At 40.3% G+C, this 16,362-nt stretch overlaps 1 protein-coding gene across 3 annotated transcripts in view; it reads left to right on the forward strand.

Moving 5' to 3' along the window:
• Positions 1-5,144: 5,144 nt before the first annotated feature.
• ptprt (protein tyrosine phosphatase receptor type T) overlaps positions 5,145-16,362 on the forward strand; it is a 257,994-nt gene continuing 246,776 nt past the window's right edge. For all 3 annotated transcript variants that reach the window (XM_073468585.1, XM_073468587.1, XM_073468586.1), the window contains exons 1-6: positions 5,145-5,217; positions 6,205-6,365; positions 7,332-7,442; positions 10,068-10,149; positions 11,604-11,719; positions 13,082-13,256. In XM_073468585.1, the coding sequence (XP_073324686.1) occupies positions 6,213-6,365; positions 7,332-7,442; positions 10,068-10,149; positions 11,604-11,719; positions 13,082-13,256 (637 nt within the window). In that variant the 5' untranslated portion in view covers positions 5,145-5,217; positions 6,205-6,212. The remainder of the gene's footprint in view (positions 5,218-6,204; positions 6,366-7,331; positions 7,443-10,067; positions 10,150-11,603; positions 11,720-13,081; positions 13,257-16,362) is intronic.

Genomic DNA, 16,362 nt, shown 5'->3' on the forward strand with positions numbered 1-16,362 from the left:
GTGATGAGGTTGAATTTAAAAGAGTCCAACGGTCCAAAGTGAGGTGGTACGATACACCATCATCGTCTTTTGTCCACAGGAGCCATCAGAATGAGCCCAGAATGAAAGTTCCTTATAGTAGATTTAATAAAAATGACCGTAAACTTACAAGACTGTAACACGGCATAAAGTGTATCAGTCCATTGTTTGATTTATTTGAGGTTGTGTGACAGATGACAGAGTGTGTGTGCGTGCTTGTTTTGAACCTGGTCATGCAGTGTATCATGTGTGTGTGTGTGTGCGTGTGTGAGTGTGTGTATTGTGAGTTAACTGGCCAGCCGTATTACTATTGATCTGTGACCCACCTTTCGTATTGATCTGAGAAAACCCCACTGTTAACCAGGTTTTCTCATTTCCCTCTTACACACACACGCACACACACACACACACACACACACACACACACACACACACACACACACACACACACACACACACACACAGCACAGTGCGGCAGTGTTGGGAAACATTTATACCACACACTCTGAGGGCCTTGGCGGCTCAAACATTTTTTTTTTTTTCCTTCGATCTTCATCTGTCTCTTCCTACACAGCACATCACAGGCTTTGAGTTACATATGTACTTTATATATTTTGAAATACTTCAGCTTGAAAGGTCTTTAAAGATCAAATGATCCTAAACTTTCAAAGATAAGTCAAATTTGATCAAAAGCTGAGATAAGCGTATGATGTCAGTAAACTCACGCTGTGTTAGTACGTGCTGTCATAATATCGGTATAAAAACATAACTTGTCCCAAAACAGACAGAGACGCTGAAGAGAACTATTTCAAATGATGCATACTTCATCTTACTTAGACGCGGCTAAACAACAGGACCTCAATCAGAGTCACCAGTAAATTCTGGTATCAGAAGTACAATCCTTACGCCAGGTTTAGACTACATGATATCAACCAGATAACAGCCCGAACCGTCAGACGCATGGCGCTGGACGAAGGATTCATGTTCCAAATGCTGACCAATAGCAAGGCAACGTTGGGGGGGACCAAATCGGCCATATTACAGTGTTTAACATCGATTCTACCTACTCACTGCAGTGGACCAACAGCTTTTGCTGGGGTACGGCAACACCATTTGGACAAACTACACACAGAATTGCAGTACACCGTTTTACAATAATAACAACTTGTTTTGTGATGATTATCAATTCAGGAACATATTGATGGATTGTATAGCTGCACTTACAATATAACACCTAACAGGAAGAAACAATTATATCACCTTAAAAGACCCTGACAGTGATTTTTGTCACATATAAATATATAAAATATGCATTTTTTGTGATTTGTTCCCAGTAGCTTAATCTGTGTGTATATTTCAACAGTTCACTCTACTAGTGACAAGTATGTGGGTGTGAACCTTCTCTGAAATCACACTGTTGTCGCTGTGAGAGGCGTTCTCTATTTATGAACCTTTATTCGTTCAGTCGCACACTGACTGAATACTATTCTAAACAGATCAACAGCACTGTGCAGTTCCCCCGCAGCAGGTGGGGGTTAAATGCTGTGCTAAAAGGCACTTCAGCGGCTGAAAGACACAGGCGAGGCTTTCTGCCTTCCTTTTGATGGAGACGGCTTTGGAAAAATAAAAGCAAAGAGTCTCAAATTCTCAACAGTATTTGTGAAAACAGCTGGTCTCACGTGGCAGCATGTGCTCGAACGTTTGTTGCACTGAGTTGACCCATTTATTTTGATGTGTGAGTGTGTGTGTGTGTGTGTGTGTGTGTGTGTGTGTGTGTGTGTGAGCGCGTGTTGACATGGAAGACAGATTCATCAGTTTTTCTCACGTTAACAGATTGCACCTCTCTGACCCCACAGCTGGGAAACAATGTGTGAAATGAGGGTTGTGTGCGTTTGTTATTGTGTGTCTGTGTGTGTCTCTTTGTTCTTGTGTCTGTTGTGTTTGTTACTGTGTGGGAGACTGTTTGTGACTAAATGAAAGCATGTTTGTCCATGTGTGAGTGATATTTCATCATATGGAAAGAGATCATTTTGATGAGCTTGTGTGTGTGTGTGTGTATGTGTTTTGCCTGTATAAGTAAGTGTAAGTGCACTTTTTTGTTAGCGTGCCATTGATGTAAAAGTGTGAATGTATCTGCATTGATGTTATTTTTTTGTGTTTGTACGTACATTGTAACACCTCCGCCTCCCCCACAGAGACAGTTGTCATGTCGTCGAGAGTCGCTTGATAACAAACATCACACATATCGTTTGTGTGTCGAGTCGATTCAAGTCAACTTTATTTAAAAACAGAATTTTAAATGAAACAAATCCCTCTTCAAAAATGCTCCACAGAGCTGCAGAGGACTGTCAAATAGGGGGCTGTGTCTGTGTGTGTGTGTCTGTGTGTGTGCATGTGTGTGTGTGTGTGTGTGTGTGTGTGTGTGTGTGTGTGTGTGCATCCATGCATGTTCACATAGGTGGGAATAAGAAATGTAATCAGGCCCAGCACACACATACCAGCACGCACACATAAACCATAATTTTACTTCAGTAATAAGATACACTCCTCCTCTGCCGGGCAACCCAACAGTGATATAACTTCAACAACGTCAACACACAAAGTAGAACTCTCTTTTAGACACCTGTGTGTGTGTGTGTGTGTGTGTGTTTGTTTGGTCCAGTCAGTATTTCACTTATAACAGTGTGGATGGCCAAATGGGAGCCTTCAAGACCACACATTGCTACTTGCTGACACTTGTCTATGTATCTAAGTGCATAGGCTACAATATAGTACTGAACTGAGTATGTATAGTACTGTATAGGTTAGAAAATATTATAGATCAAAGGAATAACTCACAAAAGGTTGAGGCTGAGGTAGAAAGACGGACACAATTACAAACCCGTCTGCTGCTTCAGCACCACGGACAGCGCCATGGATTTATCAGTACACAGCACAGTCAGTCTGATATCTCCTCATCTCTTGGATTCTAACTCGCACAAACTTCAGTCAGGATCAATGAGGCAGACAGACTTGACTTACATGTTCAACTAAACAACCCCTCTGGCCCTGCACTCTCTACTACTCGGGGATGGAGAGAGGCGAGGGCTGGTTAGCAGGAGGAAGGTTTTTTGCTTGCAAAGGTGATTGCATCCCACCTCATGACTTCCCTTAACTAAGGAGTCAACTTGACTTGACTAGACACGATCTGTGACTTTACTTGACTTGATTCGACTACCTTTAGAAAAAAAATGACTTGGGTCTTGCTTCAGACTTGGGCCAACTTCCTTGTCACATGTCTGCTCCCCAGTCCCCAAACCAAAGTCTGAAGAAAGCACAGGAAATACGGGACGGGTTACGATGCTGTCATGTTTGATAGCATGTCATGTCTTTCTTATCGCATCCTAACCATGATGATCTGGACTAACAGAAGGAAGTTGACTTTGCCTTTTTTGTGTCTGTGTGAATTTTTTATAGTGGGGAATAAAAACCTGTTCTCACAAAAACAGTAAAAGATTTATTTGGGGCTTCAGACTTGTCTTTTTGGTTGAGGTTAGATTCAGGGTTATGTTAAGGTCATGGTGCCTCCAGGAGATTTATGTAAGTTGCTCCAAGTTTGCTTTTCTGTACATTCCTTCCCTTTCAAAAGTCACTGCACTGCCCTTTAAAATCAAAATGCCATCACATCCAGACAACAGTCTCCAAAAATACGCATCAGTAGCTGAATGAACAAATCTAACAAATACATTTTATAACATTTTTTGCTTAACTTTTCTTAATTGTTTTCTTTTTTTTTATTATTATTACAAGGAATCTACACATGGCAAACAATAGATGTGCTTTGTTCCTGAATTTTTAATCTCTTTTCACATTTACTTTGGGAAATATTGTATATTTATTGTATCATTAATAGCAAATCAGGGATTTGATGTTTATTACCACTGGAGTGTAACACAACAGAGCAGGTTAATTTCATCAGCTTATATGCATCCATAGTCCCAAAACAATTTAAAACAGACAAAAGAGATAAAAACCTGAAAGCAGGGCATTCTACATTAATTCAGTAAGCTTTCACACCTATGCATTAGAGTGCATATGCACATTCAGACGCTGTTAGAAGCGCACAGTCACACCTGCTTGATTCAGTATCTCTCCTCTCCCGCTCTCTTGCCAAATAGTCTCCCAGTCACTTCTAACTCACAGTCCGGCTGATGGCAGTCAGCCAAATGGAGCCAGCCGACCCATAAAAGCCCCATCCTGTGCCATAAAGCAGAGACTAAAACACACTTAAACCGTGAGCCGACAGAGAAAATGTGTTTTACGTTGTGGTTCAGAACCCTCGGGGCGTGGATACATTAAGACATTGATATACAGCTTCAGTGAATTAAAGAGCTAGAAGTGTTTTTTGCTCTTTCGCTGCATCAAGCATCAGCCAAATGCCAAATCCTGCAGCACTCTCAAATTCAGAAATTGTTTTAACTATTTGCAGGAGGTCTCTGCCGTGGTTGAAAGCTGGAAGAAACATTTAGAAATCAGGAGATCACTGATTTGTAACCTAAAGTACAAAAGAAATGATGTCACAGAAACTCATTTTTACCCTCATTGACATTCTTCAAAACAAGACAAGGTGAAAACCAAGTATATGACTGGACCGTGTCTGGTCAAGGTGCAGAAAATGTGGCCAAATCATTACTGGGGTAGTCAGTGGTAGAGTTTATGATATTAATTGCAAAAAAAAAACAGCACAATATTCCTCTGTCATTAGTGGTTGTTATTACACTCACAAGTCACATTCATATTTTACTCATTATTAAGACGGCTGTAGGCTGAAAATATGCATTGCTGAGAGGTGAAGCAATGCACCAAATGAGAAAAATAATGTGTTTTTTGAAAATTAAAGTATGTAAACCTATTCTACAAGGACCCCCAAATAAAAATGCGAACATGAAATTTAGCATAATATGACCTCTTTAATGTTTCTTAATTTTGACCCATCAGTGACACTATAGCGGCTGGTGCTTTTATTTTGAAAGGACAATGCTGGCAGGAGGAAACCGCTAAACGTCAGGTGTGTTTCTAGGAAGATGGAGAGCGTCGTACTTTGGGTTTTAACACCTGTCTGAGACGGTCAGAAGGTTTCTGGCTACGTCGTGCCTTGTTTTGACCGATATTGAGTGACTTTACGACGTCCCTTTTTGTAGTTTTGCCGAGTTGGAGAAGGTGCGCTGACGTCAAGCTAGCAAGGATGCTGCGCTGGCTAGTTAGCGTCGTGTTTACGAGCTGTTAGCATGTTGTCATGTGGAAAATGCTGCGTGTGTTGCTGAATGTACAGCAGCTATATGGGGCTAAGCATGCTAAAATTAGCATGGTGAAAGATACATTTTAGTTAAGTTAGCTTAGAAGTTACTAATAATTGTGTTTTAGATAAATATGCTCACCTGTAGCACCTTATCGGAGCTTGTCATTATGTCAAGATATACAGTGTTATTTCATGATTGTGTAGTAATGACAGGCAAATTCATTTTCAACTTAACCGTTTTAATACACAAGTTTAAAGTATTGTTAGACTTTCATAGGGCTGTAGTCGTCTACGTCTACTGATATATATATATGTATATATATATATATATATATATATATATATATATATATATATATATATATATATATATATATATAAAAGGACTGTTTTTGGTGAAAATGTTCAAAAAATGTTGTATTTGTTACACCAACTTGTTTCTACAACTTGTGTTTGTCTTCTTTTTATCTTAGACTAACTCTCCATATGATTTTTCAAGCTTTATTGAAAAGAAGGCATAAAATATATAAACACACACGCACACGCACACACACACACACACACATATATATATATAAATAACTTGCACTTCAACATCTGCTTATGTCCACAACTCTACTCGAGGATATTTGAGCGGGAGCCCAATCATGTGCTTACAGAACCCATGGAGTCTGTTTTGGACTATATCAGGGTCCTTACATCCAGCTAAGTAATACTGTATGACTGTGGCTTCCGGATCTTTACTGGAATGGCAGAAACAAAGGAAACCACTAAAACCAGATGTCCAACATGGTGGATTAATTCTTCTTCGAACCTGTTAACTTAGGAATCATCTGAAGTTTACTTGTACTGTTCTGATTATTTTTTAACCGTCTCCTGCCTTTTTCTTCCTGTTTCTGCGGCTGTAGGTTCGTTCATGGTTGTGAACGCGTCAGGCCGGGCGTCAGGACAAAAGGCTCATCTTTACATGCCCACCCTGAAGGAGAACGACACCCACTGCATCGACTTCCTGTACTCCCTGTCCAGCCGGGACGGAGCCAGCCCGGGCACACTTAACGTCTATATCAAGGTGTGTGTGTGTGTGTCTTTGTGTCTTTGTGTGTGTGGGTGTGTGAGAGATTGACTGACTGACAGGGTGGGATGGATGAAGGGGCTGATAGACTGAACAGACTAAGCAGGTAAACAAACAAACAGACCTCTGTTCTCTGTCAAGGAGGGATGAAGTTAGCCCTGGGGCATTTAATGTTTATTTAGAGGTGTGTGTGTGTGTGTGTGTGTGTGTGTGTGTGTGTGTGTGTGTGTGTGAGAAACAGAATGATTGATGGACAGGTGCAGTGACAGAGCTCATCTATTCCCTTTCAGTAGGGATAAAGTAAACTCCAGTATGCTGTGTGTTTTTGTAAAGAAAATTTTTAGTAAGATCTCTTATGATATATTGTTTATTTGGACAGAAATGCAAGGTAAGAATAAGAATTCTTGTTTAATACATGTTTAAAACATTACAGATAAGAACCAGGGCATGTGCATGTACGAGTACACTGATCTTTGTGTTGTCGAGCCGAGGCAGGTCTAAACCTGCGAGAGTGAATGTTTTATATCATGGTCTGGAGACACTGATGGACAGATGGGTAGAGCACAGAGCTGGGAAGGTCAGAAGGGAGCTGTGGATGGAGGGTGGAATCTTGAAAAGACAGGCTAGTGAGGCAGAAACTGTGGGAGAATAAAGATGGATAAAAAGATAAGACATGACATAAAGAGATTGATGAGGATCTGAAGTGAGTGAGTCAGGGGATTAACAAAGCACTGGATTAGAGCACTTAACGAGTGAAGTAATCAACCAATCAATTAACTGATTATTTAGGAAGAAGTGTCAGAAAATGAAGGCATAAACAGTTAATTGAATGAATAGAGTGAGTAGACATTAAAATCCCACATTGACTTTAGTTTAGCTTCAAAACCCTCCAGTTTTACCTTCTGAAACCTGCAGACGTCCTGTTTTATCCTTTCATCTTGTCCTCCCACTGTCTGCCTGCAGGTGAATGGAGGCGCTCAGGGTAACCCAGTATGGAACGCCTCTGATACTGTTACCGAAGGCTGGGTGAAGGCTGAGCTGGCCATTTCTACATTCTGGCCTAACTCCTATCAGGTAACGCACACACACACACACACACACACACACACACACACACACACACACACACACACACACACAGACACACACACACACACTTCCATTAGTACTATTACTGCACAAGCTGATTGCAAGACGTAAGCACAAGATAAATGATGGAGACAGTCATACAGCAGCCTGTTAAAATGACACGGAGAAATGATGAAGCATTTTTTTTTTCTAATAGAGCTGCCTGCCCCTCTTTGATCATCATCTCATCGTACAGCAAAAGAGATTAAACTCCTCTTTTAATGTGGTTGAGATCTATAATTACACTCCCTAATGTGTCAGGCAGATTGGTTAGTATTTGCTACTTCAGTTGTCCTGTGGAGGCTGTTTCCACCCAAAACTAAATATTTACTTTAATTTATGAACGTGAACATTCAGCACAAGATTAGTCAATTGCCTGGACCCTGGAGCTGGTTTGGCAACTCTGTGTTAGTTTGCTGCACAGTTAGCTGTAAGTTATTTGAATCGATATTAATAATAAAAGAAAAAAAGATAATATATATTAATATACATTAAATGGAACAAATTTTGAGGAATTTAGATTTTTTTTTTACATTCTTTCTTTACATTGCTGATTATATTGCTATTTTATAACACTTTAGCATGATCTGTGTAGGCCTACTCTATGTTGAGTGATTGTAGGGGTCTCACATCAACTCAAGAGTATTAAGGCTATAAAATAAGCAGTCCGTTAAGCCTAAGTTATGGTGTGACCGTTGGTTGGAGCCGTGGATAAAGTTTCATCACTTAACAGGTAGTGAGATGATTAAACGGCTTCTCTCCTTTAGTATATTCCTTTTATATTGGAACACAAAACCTTTGCCATTTAATGACTCACACTTTTTCTCATGTGTGGGCGTGTGTGTGTATGGGTCTGTCTAAGGTGCAGAGGCATACCCTGCTGTGTTGTTTTATTGAGGTAGCACAAAAGCGACTGTGTTTTACCGAATGACTGAACTACGTTCAGTAAATGAAGGCACCCCCTGTGTGGCGCACACAGATCTGAAGCACAATGGTAACCTAAGTGCATTGAACCTGTGTGTTTCCCTCCCTAATGAGGAGTCACCTCCCATGGAGAAATTACACTTTCTTTTTCATAAAGGGCTAAACATTGTTATATTAAAGTACAGAACACTGCCAGGGCAAGAACAAACTTCTAAGAGAACTTGTCATTCTCATTTGAACAGGCCAAATTTGAAATATGCATGTCGCAGTGGGTTATGGCAGTTGAGTTGAAAGTAAAAAAATCTTTTTGCACTAGAAGTGAAAAACCGATCGACTGCTCCCCACTGGTGACACAGACTTAGATAAAACACAACATTATTCATGTTTACCTGCGTGGTTTTGTTTGCAGAGATTCTTATTGAAGTTAGCATGCTAACCAGCTAGCCCCAGCATGTCCTGTGGCCTAATACCACTTTTACGAGATGATCATAGTATGTCTGGGTCACTATGATGCTTGCTAGGTCATTGGTGGAGACATTTCAGATTGCATCTTTATCAATAAGTAGTGATGGGGGCGCGATGACGGGACATGGCCCTTTATGTAACGTCGATAAAAACATGGACTCAAAGAAAAGATCGCATATGAAAGATCTGTTTTTTTAAACTATATTTTATTCACTTTTAAGTCAATACAGCATGAACATAGATATACAGATCACTCTCAAAATGAACATTATGGAAAAGAAAAATCTGAATTTTGCATACGAGGACCCGTCATATAAAAACCCAATATCAGTTTCTTTCTCTTGACATGCGTGCCAGAGATGGGGATTTATTTTTTGAAGGAAAAGAAGCGAGTAAAGATTTCCCAGACGTCCTTAGTATTCAGACTGAGTCCCAGCTTATACTGTTGAGGATCCTGACAGCACAGAGGTATATGTGTGTGCGTCCTCGGAGTGTGTTTGAGTATTTATGTGTGGGTCAGGAGTGCATGGCCCCTTGACAGTGCTGCCTGTCTGTCACCCTGACAGTGTACGAGCGTGTCTGTGAGAGAGAAAATGTAAAAACAGAAAAAAATAAAGGAGTGGTGCGATGGGACAGAAATTGAGAGAAACACAAAAGAGCAATTAGGGGAAGAGAATAAAAGAGCTCATGGAGAGAGTAGAGGAGGCAGAAAGAGCAAGAATAAATGAGAGGAGCAGGGAGGGATCAAGGATGAAGGGAGTAGAAAAGCAGAGCGGAGGTGAAGAAGGAAAATAACACAAAAGATTGAAAGAGGGGAAGAATGCAGCAGGAGGATGGGAGAGGAATGACGAGAGGAAGGAGGAGGAGGAGGAGGAGGAGGAATGGCATATGTGGTTGGCATAAGGATGAAGACAGAAGGATGAGGGGATGAAGTGAAGAGAGGAATAGTTGCTGACTTTCAGTGGAAAATTCCCCTGGGGTTTCCATATGAGCTTCGCAGGGGCGTCAAGATGTTGCAGTATGTGGAAGAAAGAAAGTTTTTTGTTTTTTTTAAATTTAGATGCATTACTTAAAGAGAAAACTGTGGTTCAAGCTGGTTCTTTTCTTTCTTTCTTTCTTTCTTTCTTTCTTTCTTTCTTTCTTTCTTTCTTTCTTTCTTTCTTTCTGTCTTTCCCCTCTCAGGTAATATTTGAAGCAGTTTCAGTTCAAGGCCATCCAGGTTTCATCGCCATCGACGACATACGAGTTCTGGCTCACCCCTGCCGTAAGTGACTCTGTGTGTGTGTGAGTGTGTGTGTGTGTGTATGTATGTGTGTGTGTGTGTGTGTGTGTGTGTTTCATAACGGTTGACCCTGCACAACTGTAGCCCCACTGAGCATCATCTGTTTTATAGCTATCTCACACTTGCACACACACACGAAGGCTGTGTAAAGGACAGATTGTGAGGCTTGCAGACAGATTGCACAGAGCCAGGAAGAAGGTCCAAACTCAGGGTCTTCATCACTCAAATCTGACAGAAACACTTTGCTTCACAAAAACTCTGGACTGCTTACTGCAACACTCTGCGGCCTGCCTACCCCACTCTGTCTGCTCGATATTATTCTCTCACATTCTCACTGTGTAATCTCGGTTGGCACTGTGTTTTTTTTCGAGCATGACTTCCTAATTTATTCAGTTCAATTAAACTTTACTGGCATTTTTGTTGAGTAAAACAAAACATGATTGTTACTCTTAGATAATGAGTCTTGTTAGAGATTGAAAACTACAGGAAATAGTTGTACACTGTATAACTGATCATGCATAAATTGTAAAAAGGCATTAAAAACAAAAAAGAACAGCTGCGGCCAGAAGCTCTTTCCTTTTTCATTTGAAGAAATTTAGATGAAGCTACCACAATTATTACATGTTTCTTCTACATTGCTTATTTTTTCCCAGTAACTCTACTTATTACTCAGCACTCTCTTCACTTCTGTGCCTTTCTAACGGTCTCGTTTTTTTTCCTGCTAGCCTTTTTTTTCGCCTGAATGGCTGGCACCGAACACGTAGCTCATCTGTGCCAGTCACAAATCAGATTAGTCAAAGTGGTTGAGTCAGTGGTGGAAAGCAAGAGGAAGAGAGTAGAGGTTTTCACAGTGGAAGGAAGAAAATAGACTAGAAAACAAACATCTGAGGTAATGCAGAAGAAGAGGAAGATGAAGAAGAATGCACCAATAGAGAAAGGGTACCAAAGAACAACCTTCTTATCTAAGTCCTTTTCATTTGCAGCAACTTCACCATTAGCGTCGCGGCGAATTATCATTGTTAAATGATCGATGCATACTCTGTTAGACTTATCTCTGTCTGCAGACGGTCAAAATGAAATTAACCAGTGGCTGGCTGGTTTTAATGCCAGGCCAAAGTCATCCAGTGTCTGGCGGTCCGTCTCATTGTCTGCCTGCTCATGTGCCTTGTACCGTCCCCTAAATTTCCCTGCCTCACTCCAAACAACCAGGCTTCAGTTTTTATGGTCTGGGGTACAAGTGATTTCTGAAAAAGCAATTAAAAGAAGAAAAGCTGTAGTTTTTATCCTTTTTTTGAGACTGTATGCATTATATGATAGCAACAAAACTTATTCACATGAACAGTTTGAATGGTTCAACCACAAATACCCTTTTTTATCTCTAGAAAATATTCTTCCTCGATGTTTATACTGTGTCTGTTTTACTGTCTGTGTTACAGGTAAGGCGCCTCACTTCCTGCGTCTGCAGAATGTGGAGGTGAACGTGGGTCAGAATGCTACGTTTCAGTGTACTGCTGGAGGAAAATGGTCTCAGCATGATAAACTCTGGCTACAGGTTAGTACCTTCTTATCAGTATATTTGTACAGGAGTGATATCAACAGTGTACATGCAGCACTTGTATAAAGGAAGGTCAGAATTATTACCAAACAAATCCCAATGTAGTAGCTTGCACATCTACAGGTGGAGGCAATAGCTCATGTCATTATTATTGTAGGTTTTCACACATTTTTCAAAATAATAGTCAAAGACTTCATATTTTTCCACATGAGGACACATGAATGTGTATTAGGGCTCTTATACCATGGTCACTTGTAGTAAGTTTAGCCATTTGTTCCGCATGATTCATCCCTGAAGGCTGACCTAAGTACTTTTTGTATGGTTAAGTGAATTTAACTGTAGCTATGGGACCGATTTAGAACGGTGATTAAACTAGACCAGAACTTTCCATGCGGTATCCTGTTGTAAGATTTTTATTGGTTCTGATCTGTTGATCCATCAAATATTCCATTGAATACTGTGATAAAAAATACAAACCATATAAAGCCAATGTAGCAAATCCAGTTATGTATTATTTATATGATTTTATTTAAAATAAATAAATAAATAAAAAGTTAGTACACTGTGGCAATGATCCCCAGCCCTCCCTGCTCTATTTCAAGATTGATTAAAAGTCCTTGTTCTGCTTCGCACCGATAACTCGATCTTGGTACAAGTGACAAGTGTGTATGCGTGCATGTTTTGTGCATCAGTGCATCTTTTCGCATTCTGGTTCAAATTCACATGCACTGGCAGGCTTGCATGTTTTCGCTGCACATGGGTGTATACCACTGAGAATGCTGCTGTGTACAGTAATGACATTTGCAATGAAGAGCAGTGACCCTCCTGACTATAGGTCTGTTGGGCAAAGCATGTTTCTCCAAATTGGCGGATGATACTACAGTGGTAATAGAAGATTGGATCTGGAGATGGGGGGATCATATGCAAAGCAGGAAGTGGCAGCAGTACATTTTTTTATTTAATGTCTGATCTGCTCACTTCAAATTGCTTCTATTTCCTGCAAAGTCTTTAATATCTATTTTGGCTCATTGCTGTGTTGCACTTTTAATTGTTCTTTTCTTTAATCTGTCTCTTGAGAGTCTGCCAGATGTGTGGAAGTGTAATACTAAAGTGCTTAGTCTTGCTTTTTTTCTACAAGAATTTTAAGATTCAAACTCCTTCTAATGCATTTCTCAAGATGTTAGGGCTGAAAAAGTCAGGGCCAGTTCAGCTGACGGACAGGTGTGCTTAGCCGATCGTATTTAACTCTGTTGAGACATGAGAGCACGAAACAGTCCCCAGTGGTTGCCTCTTGGTCAGAACATGCTGCAAGGATTTTGCCAATATTTACTTATCTTATCTTTCTTATCCGTTATGCAGCAGTGGAACGGTAAGGACACGGCGTTGATGGTGACCAGGGTTGTGAACCACAGGCGTTTCTCAGCAACCGTCAGCGTTGGCGACACATCCCAGCGCAGCACCAGCCGCTACCGCTGCGTCATCCGATCAGACGGCGGGTCAGGGGTGTCCAACTATGCCGACCTCATTGTCAAAGGTACGTTGTGCTGTTTATCTGGTTTCACATAAAGCATGAGTGGAAAGCAAACAGCCAGTCACTTAAAAAGCAGAGTATTTGTGATGAATTTAAATTGGTGAAAGAAGAGCAGTGCTTGACAAATCTGATCAGCGTGGATGCAGTAAAATGCAACAACTTCTTTAATGTAGAGAACATGACAAACAAGCCTGGGTTGCGGTTGTCTCGTGTGTATGCGTGTGTGTTTGGCTGCTGCTCATTAGTGCTGTGAGAATGCTGAGGACTGAATACTGAACAGACTTCAGAGCAGTGACTAGAACTCACAATGAGCCCTCTTTCACTCCATTTTTGTCTGTCTCTGTCAGTCTTTCAGTTCAAATTTCTTCCTGTGTTTCTGCAGATCGTGTTCCCTCTCTTTCTGTCAAAGTTTGATATAGATACCCACAATTTGTTTATGTCTCTGAAAATAGAAAAAACAGAATAATTTTAGAGGCTTCAGTTCATCCTAGTCATAATTTTAAGGTGTTAATTTATTCTGAAAAGTGTCAAAGTTTGAGTTTTCCAAACATTTTGTCTTGATCTGGAAAAAAATGCAGCTGTAGTTCAGCAGGGAAACAGGCGAAGTTTAGATAATAGAGTTCCAGCCTACATTTTGCCCCCAATGAACCCTTTTGACTGTTTGTGTTAACATATGCTTGCCTGCCCATGGTGTGGACAAGCACTCTTTCCACCCACAGAACTCTAATTTAAATTCTACTCAAGACTCTCAAAGATACCAAAAAGAAATATGGAGCATGTTAGACAAGTAATCTATTTTCAATGTGATGTAATGGGGCACTGTAAAAAAAAATAAAATCACAGTGTAGGATATAAATATTTCGCAAAGTAAGTACTTGTAGTTTTAATAAAATGCATGATCAAGCAGAGAATACATGATGCTGGCAAACACTAATAAAAAATGTTTTATCTCACTTGGAAACTACTAAAGCTAAAATGTAATTGGAACATTTAGATCTAAGTGCTTACAACATACAGTCATTTGACTACAAATCAAAAGCAACCATTAAATTAAATGCAAATATATGTTTTGCTCCTCCTCTCCCTTCCCTGCTGGTCCTTTCTTTTTCCATTTTCATTGTTTTCCTTCTATCCATCCTCACCTCTTGTTTCCTCTGTCCCTCTTGTATTTATCTGTGCTGCTAAACAAATCCCCTCGCTGAGGACATTCAAATCCTCTAATGCGATCTACTCAGCTCTGCGCTCACACTCAATACAGGGGGAAAAATATGAAGGAATCTCTGTGATTTGCCATCCCACTCTCCATCCCATGGTTCATGTGAACAACAGCAAAAACAGGCCTGTCCTGCTGAGAAGGACTGTGATGTACTGAGGAGGTTGGATAATATTGTTGTAAGGCTTTTGATAGAATTAAAGCATCACAGCTATCTGTTGTTGTCAGACATAATTACATTCCTTAACCTCTCCCACTCTCCTTCTTTCGTACTCTGAGTTTTGTGCTTTTATGTCCATCTTTGTCTCCACTTTTGGCAGATTGACTATGAAGAAATGTTTTTTTCAACATTAAACTACTCTCGACTTGAATTGTCTCATGCTAGATTGTCAGAAAACATGTATAGGCTACTAAAGTAAAACGAGCCCAGGTCAACATACTATTTACTCAAAGGTTAGCGTGAGCCTTCTATCGTTCAAAACAGTGTCAACACCGAGCAGCTTCCCAAGGAATGAACAGGGCTCGTCTCCAGTGCTGTAATCAGTTCTCATTGTACGTCCATGATACTGATGCGCTAATGTATGCTAATGTTTTAGCAATGAGCCTGCTATTGCTCAACATAGTCTAAAGGCATTAACACTGACCCGCTATTACTTAACAAAGCCTATTATGCTGAAGTGTTAGCACTGAGACAGCTTTGCGGATGTGTTAGCCCTGTGCACAGTGTATGCTAACATTTAAGCACTTACCCACTATAACATATTATGATAGCTTAATTGTTAGTTTAGATACTGGTTGGTTGCTTTGTCTTAAAATTATGTATGCTAAAGAGTTAGCACGGGGTTTAGCACTGGGTACCACTACAGCCACAGATGTATTTCCCTGTGTCAACACATAACTAACCAGCAGACAAAATACCTCTCACAACCTTTGTATTCCCTTTTTAAGTGTCCTTGACACTGAAGGCACTAAAGCTACATCTGCTCAGTCAGTGTAAAGCTGAGTTTATGTTTGGTTGGTTGGATCTCTGCGGTTGTCCTCTGACAATATACTGTGCTGCACTTCAACCAAATTTATAGGCAGACCTTGAGGTGGAGACACAGAGGAATATTTTGTGTGTAACAGGCCCACTTACACTATGACCAATTATCATTATTTGCTGGAATGAGTGTTCGTTCTAACAATACAATGCTTTCAGTGAAGTTAAAATTGGATTCCTGAGGTGCATTTGGACAAACACAAATCTCTGCCTTAAGATATTTTATGTGAATTATGTTTATTTCTATTACACATAAGAATATCTTTATGTGGTGCCAGGGGGATTGAACTGTGTTTGTTTTTTAATGGAATTCAAACTGCATCACTGAAATATATTTAAATGTAGAGAGGCATTGGCCTAAATTATGTTCTCAATGCATATTTAGTATGAATTATGCTGTTAACCTTATTTGGTGTGAAGGATGTTAAATCTGGAGGGAGGCTGGAGTGTGTGTATATATATATGTGTGTGTGCGTGTTGGTGTGTATGTGTGCTTTTTTGATTAGATGATAGTCCAGGGACTGAAACTGTCATTACCATCTGTTGGCAGAACACACAGGCTGTACTCCTGACGTCCAAATGTGAATGTGTGTGTGTGTGTATAAGTGTGTGTCCTGCTGAATGTGTCTCTTAGCATGCATGTCTTTGTCCTTTGTATGTGAGTATGTGTGTGTGCGTATGTGTGTGTGTGAAGCTCAGGTGCTGTCAGCCATGCATTGTGCCAGAGGAATAGTCCATGCCAGCACAGTGAACAGTGAACAGTGAGATATGCAATATTACACGTGCACATCACTGAGCACACCTCCCTGAAGCTCAATGCTTTAGCTGTTGCTAAATTTGTGTTATTGTCCTTGATT

This window comes from Pagrus major, chromosome 6, assembly GCF_040436345.1.
Source record: "Pagrus major chromosome 6, Pma_NU_1.0".
NCBI classification, from domain to species: Eukaryota; Metazoa; Chordata; class Actinopteri; order Spariformes; family Sparidae; genus Pagrus; species Pagrus major.